Source organism: Ranitomeya variabilis, chromosome 3 (assembly GCF_051348905.1).
Source record: "Ranitomeya variabilis isolate aRanVar5 chromosome 3, aRanVar5.hap1, whole genome shotgun sequence".
Classification (NCBI taxonomy): Eukaryota; Metazoa; Chordata; class Amphibia; order Anura; family Dendrobatidae; genus Ranitomeya; species Ranitomeya variabilis.
The window spans coordinates 2,106,127-2,112,592 of record NC_135234.1 but is presented as its reverse complement, the minus strand read 5'-3'; the positions used below and the strand labels follow the sequence as shown (position 1 = coordinate 2,112,592).

General features: G+C 48.6%; 1 protein-coding gene across 1 annotated transcript in view; it reads right to left on the bottom strand.

Annotated features, from left to right (window-relative positions):
* Positions 1 to 4,311: 4,311 nt before the first annotated feature.
* LOC143814880 (ribosomal RNA processing protein 1 homolog A-like) overlaps positions 4,312 to 6,466 on the bottom strand; it is a 29,703-nt gene continuing 27,548 nt past the window's right edge. Inside the window, exons 15-16 of the mRNA XM_077293541.1 lie at positions 5,592 to 5,655; positions 4,312 to 4,556 (exon numbers count right to left, since the gene is read on the bottom strand). Of these exons, the coding sequence (XP_077149656.1) occupies positions 4,402 to 4,556; positions 5,592 to 5,655 (219 nt within the window). The 3' untranslated portion in view covers positions 4,312 to 4,401. The remainder of the gene's footprint in view (positions 4,557 to 5,591; positions 5,656 to 6,466) is intronic.

The following is a 6,466-nucleotide window of genomic DNA, read 5'->3' as shown; positions in this document are numbered from 1 at the left end:
CCCGATGCTGGTATGAAGCATATCTGCTGAGGTTGTGGAGTCATCTCTTCTCTGTGGGAGATCAGTAATGTTTTATCTTGATACTGGTATGAAGCATATCTGCTGGGGTTGTGGAGTCATCTCTTCTCTGTGGGAGGAGATCAGTAACGTTTTATCCCGATGCTGGTATGAAGCATATCTACTGGGGTTGTGGAGTCATCTCTTCTCCGTGGGAGATCAGTAACGTTTTATCCTGATGCTGGTATGAAGCATATCTGCTGAGGTTGAGGAGTCATCTCTTCTCTGTGGGAGATCAGTAGTGTTTTATCCTGATGCTGGTATGAAGCATATCTGCTGGGGTTGTGGAGTCATCTCTTCTCCGTTGGAGATCAGTAACGTTTTATCCTGATGCTGGTATGAAGCATATCTGGGGTTGTGGAGTCATCTCTTCTCCGTGGGAGATCAGTAACGTTTTATCCCAATGCTAGTATGAAGCATATCTGCTGGGGTTGTGGAGTCATCTCTTCTCCGTGGGAGATCAGTAACGTTTTATCCTGATTCTGGTATGAAGCATATCTGCTGGGGTTGTGGAGTCATCTCTTGTCTGTGGGAGATCAGTAATGTTTTATCCTGATGCTGGTATGAAGCATATCTGCTGGGGTTGTGGAGTCATCTCTTCTCCGTGGGAGATCGGTAACGTTTTATCTTGAAGCTGGTATGAAGCATATCTGCTGAGGTTGTGGAGTCATCTCTTCTCCGTGGGAGATCAGTAACGTTTTATCTTGAAGCTGGTGTCAGGAACATGAAGTACTTGACTGTATATTGTCACACAGTGAGCTCTGCTGCATCCAAGAGCGGAGAACAGACACGCTGCGGGCCATTCTGACCCCCCCTCTCCTCACTGCCTGCTGCTGTGTCTAATTCAAAACCCTCACTAGAGTCACTGAAGAAGTTTTATGGCTTTACGCTGCACATACCAGTCTCCCTACACTACCCATTTCCCTCCTCCCAACCAATACCAGCCAAAACTGATATAGCCACTTCCTAACTGTAAGGATCCTATGTTCTATTAATGTGATATATATTGGCACCGATCCGGGCTAGAAATTTAAGAATTAATTCCATCGATAGATCTATCACTTACTGAAAGTGCTACAAGCTAAACCCAATGAGTGCAAAGTGCGGATTTCTCAGTAAGCGGTTCAGGTAATTACTCCGTATTTACACTTAAAAGAATCGCCCCAACGTTGTGCACTTCCCGAACCTGGTGCATTTCATATACAATATTCATAAAACTAGATATGCATAAAAAGTTTTCATATTCTAAGTAAAGGGGAGGTTTCAGCCCCTAAGTGATGTCACCACAGGGTGAGTGCCTGGGTTTTAGGCTAAGAAACAAGTAGTGAAGCAAGCAGTCTTCTGACGTCTTTGTGTCCGGGTTCCTGCAACTCTAGAGATGTGACATGCATCTATATGTATGCATCCTACAAAGCCCACAGGCCAGCCATGATGATATGAAATGATATGAACGCTATGTGTTTTTTCAATTTTAATCCTTCTTTCATTTTTTAATTGTAATGTACATACGATTTGTCTTCTTTATAATATCTTTTTATACTTTGTAAACACTGCCTACCTTTTTTGGAGTAAAATATAAAAATGTACTAGCTTGTCTTTCCATGCTCTAAACGAACTGTTGCGTCCTCTGAAGTGAATTACTCTACTGATTTGGGTTAGGTCCGGACCCGTTAATCCTAAGAGAATCGGAGCTGGTGGCAGCATACTTTGTTCTGTGCGTTTGGGAGGCTTTGTAGCGACAGCAGAGTTGATAATATTGTTCCTGCCTGAGTAGGAGTATTTATATCACCCTCGCTGCAGCGAGCCCAATAGCCAGTACATAGCAGACAGCCTTTCTGGCGACTAATTACTCTAGGTGCAGTACCCTAACTGACCTGAGGGTAGGTGGGGGGGGGGGGGGCAGAGAGCTGCAAGTTCCAAACCAGGACTGGGATACAGATAAATCCCTTTCAGATGGAACCAGGGGCAACCAAAACAACCCCGCTTCGTGACAAATTGGTGTCAGTGGTGGGGATGATAAAGGTTTTTTGCTTGTGAACCGTGACATATTGGTGGGATCCCTGACATAGACGGTGGGATTCCTGACATATTGGTGGCAGCACGGCAGGATCCATGACAGCTGGTATGAAGCATATCTGCTGGGGTTGTGGCGTCATCTCTTCCCTTTGGGAGATCAGTAACATTTTATCCCAATGCTGGTATGAAGCATATCTGCTGGGGTTGTGGAGTCATCTCTTCTCTGTGGGAGGAGATCAGTAACGTTTTATCCCGATGCTGGTATGAAGCATATCTGCTGGGGTTGTGGAGTCATCTCTTCCCTTTGGGAGATCAGTAAAATTTTATCCCAATGCTGGTATGAAGCATATCTGCTGGGGTTGTGGAGTCATCTCTTCTCTGTGGGAGATCAGTAACATTTTATCCCAATGCTGGTATGAAGCATATCTGCTGGGGTTGTGGAGTCATCTCTTCTCTGTGGGAGATCAGTAACATTTTATCCCAATGCTGGTATGAAGCATATCTGCTGGGGTTGTGGAGTCATCTCTTCTCTGTGGGAGATCAGTAATGTTTTATCCTGATGCTGGTATGAAGCATATCTGCTGGGGTTGTGGAGTCATCTCTTCTCTGTGGGAGATCAGTAACGTTTTATCCTGATGTGGGTATGAAGCATATCTGCTGGGGTTGTGGAGTCATCTCTTCTCCGTGGGAGATCAGTAACATTTTATCCCGATGTGGGTATGAAGCATATCTGCTGGGGTTGTGGAGTCATCTCTTCCCTTTGGGAGATCAGTAATGTTTTATCGTGATGCTGGTATGAAGCATATCTGCTAGGGTTGTGGAGTCATCTCTTCTCCGTGGGAGATCAGTAACGTTTTATCCCGATGTGGGTATGAAGCATATCTGCTGGGGTTGTGGAGTCATCTCTTCTCCGTGGGAGGAGATCAGTAACGTTTTATCCTGATGTGGGTATGAAGCATATCTGCTGGGGTTGTGGAGTCATCTCTTCTCTGTGGGAGAAGATCAGTAACGTTTTATCACGATGCTGGTATGAAGCATTTCTGCTGGGGTTGTGGAGTCATCTCTTCTCTGTGGGAGGAGATCAGTAACGTTTTATCCTGATGCTGGTATGAAGCATATCTGCTGGGGTTGTGGAGTCATCTCTTCTCTGTGGGAGGAGATCAGTAACGTTTTATCCTGATGTGGGTATGAAGCATATCTGCTGGGGTTGTGGAGTCATCTCTTCTCTGTGGGAGGAGATCAGTAATGTTTTATCCAGATACTGGTATGAAGCATATCTGCTGGGGTTGTGGAGTCATCTCTTCTCTGTGGGAGGAGATCAGTAACGTTTTATCCTGATGCTGGTATGAAGAATATCTGCTGGGGTTGTGGAGTCATCTCTTCTCAGTGGTAGGAGATCAGTGATGTTTTATCTGTAATTATAACTTTCCTCTAACAGCCAAACACGTCTCATTAATGCTGGATTTGGTCATTTTCTTTTCTTTAACACCACAGTTATCAACCACTACATCAGAGCCATTTATTGGAGAAAACCCAAAATTCCGATATTCGCTGAAACATGAAGTGAATTATTGAGTGTTGTCTACATCACAGGACAACAGCCTCGAGCAGAAAGGTAGACGTCTTGTAGAAATGGGACACTGGGATGGATTTATCCTGTAACAATAAACCACTGAGATCTCCTTATATTTGCTACAATTCACCACCTATGGAGACTTGTGCCATTAATTTTGCTGTACGACTTCGCTTTTATCAAATACAATTTGCAGCAAAGTTGCATTTATTGAGTGTTTTAGCCATTGACACAGGGCCCTGACGATAATGGTTTCGGGAGGGGGCTACAAAGCCATTGAGTTTTTGTGGGAGTTTTCAATTTTTGGTCCCAACTGGGTTCAGTTTTTAGCGTCTTTGTGCTGCCTTTGGACTGAAGGAAAGTAAATTTGTGTGTGAATTAAAGTCTTGAGTGCAGAAGTCTGAACCCCAGCCTGATTCAGCACGGTGTCTTTATAGTCGGGGGTTTGTACACATCTACAGTACTCACCACATTTTCCCCACCGTCTGATTCCCAGGGGTGCAATGAAACACTCTATAATAAGACCCCAGACTTGTTACACATGGCAGGAGCGGAAGAAAGGTGCAGCCGTAGAGGGTGGGAGGCTTCCCGATCTTCCTGCTCGCAAACTAGTCATGTAATACGACAATGTCTGCTTCCAGTGGGGGACAACCGAGTGATCCACATTCATGTGGCAGTCAAAATATTTATTGCAGGGGACACGAGAAGCCAGAAACAGAATAAGTCCATTGCGTCACACCAGATAGAGCACGTTCTCAGAAGAAGTCCGCTGCTTTCGCTCTTGGGGCGGGACTTCTGGTAGGGGTCGGGGTTTTCAGAACTCCGTGCTGGGGGCGCTGACTCGGATTAAAGGGAACACGGGAAGAACCAGCTGGACTGACGAGGAGGCTGCGATCCGTCCTCTTAAACTCTGCAGGAGACAAAGCCAGACTGTATTACTAACCAAAGATAGAAAGATGAGAGCACGCTGGGAGCGCGGGTGGCACGGGATGGAGACGGGAGCACGCTGGGAGCGCGGGTGACACGGGATGGAGACGAGAGCACGCTGGGAGCGCGGGTGGCACGGGATGGAGACGGGAGCACGTTGGGAGCGCGGGTGGCACGGGATGGAGAAGAGAACGATGGGAGCGCGGGTGGCACGGGATGGAGAGAAGAACGGCATGGGATAGAGACGGGAGCGCTGGCATGGAGACGGGTGCACGTTGGGAGCGCGAGTGGCACGGGATGGAGAAGAGAACGATGGGAGCACGGGATGGAGACAGGAGCGCTGGCATGGAGACGGGAGCACGCTGGGAGCGTGGGTGGCACAGGATGGAGAAGAGAACGATGGGAGCGCGGGTGGCACGGGATGGAGAAGAGAACGATGGGAGCGCGGGTGGCACGGGATGGAGACGGGAGCACGCTGGGAGTGCGGGTGGCACGGAATGGAGAGAAGAACGGCATGGGATAGAGACGGGAGCGCTGGCATGGAGACGGGAGCACGTTGGGAGCGCGGGTGGCACGGGATGGAGAAGAGAACGATGGGAGCACGGGTGGCACGGGATGGAGACGGGAGCACGTTGGGAGCGCGGGTGGCACGGGATGGAGAAGAGAACGATGGGAGCACGGGTGGCACGGGATGGAGACAGGAGCGCTGGCATGGAGACGGGAGCACGCTGGGAGCGTGGGTGGCACAGGATGGAGAAGAGAACGATGGGAGCGCGGGTGGCACGGGATGGAGCTGGGAGCGCGTGTGGCACGGGATGGAGACGAGAATGGCACGGGATAGAGACGGGAGCAGCGGCATAGGATGGATATGGGAGTGGCACAGGATGGAGGCAAGTCCAGGAGTTTGTGATAGCCCATCTGAATGCAGGACAGGGTTTACATCAGTGGTCTGCACTGCAGGGAAAATAAATCTTTCAGCATTGCTGGTTACCAGGATGTCCCAACGGTGCTCCCTCACCTGTGGTCATGTTCCTGTTCAGGCTGAAAGTCACCTTCTTAGATTTACACTTCACCTTACTGATCTGTGGGGAGAGTGGAAAAGTCAGGATGAGGAATGACCGTGATTGCCCACCACTGAGCCCCCAAGACGATCGTCAACTGAGTGAATGTGTACTCCCTCCCTCAGAATAGACGACAACCCCCAATGAACGTGTCTCTCTCATGTCCAAGACGGACGACGATGACCCCGAGTGCAAAAGCCACCCCCTCCCCCAAGTTATACCTTGAACAAAAAGCCAACGTCCTCCCCAGACACTGAAGACAATCCTGAGCACAAAGGTTACCCCTTCTCCCGAGACAGACGACAACCTTGAGTGAATGTGCCCCCTTCTCCCCCGAGATGGGGGACAACACCAAGGGTAAAGGCCACCCTCCTCCCCGAGAACGACCCAAAGCACAAAGGCCATCACCCTCCCCCGAGGCAGACCAAGACTAGCCCAAATGAACATGCTGCCCCTTCTTTGAACAACATCCACAAACAGATCCTCCTCCCCAGAGAGACAGCAACCCCACGTGAACCTCCACCTTCTTCAAGATGTTAAACACTGAGAGAAAAGAATCCATTTTGTTTCTCTGTGGTCTCCATCTCGTCCTATGTAATGGTGATCAGGTAACACTGATGGGTGGGGAAGTTTCACATTTCTATTCACGCCCTAAGGTCACTATTGGTTCATAGATCAGAGGGAACTATTCCTTTGTGAGCCTATATAAATGCCACATGAGCTAATAAAGCAGAAGTCTTATCCAGGACACCATACATGGCTGTGCTGGATTCATTTCCTCAAGATCTCGAAAACATATTTTAATATATGGAGTTTGGAAGGCACAGAAGAG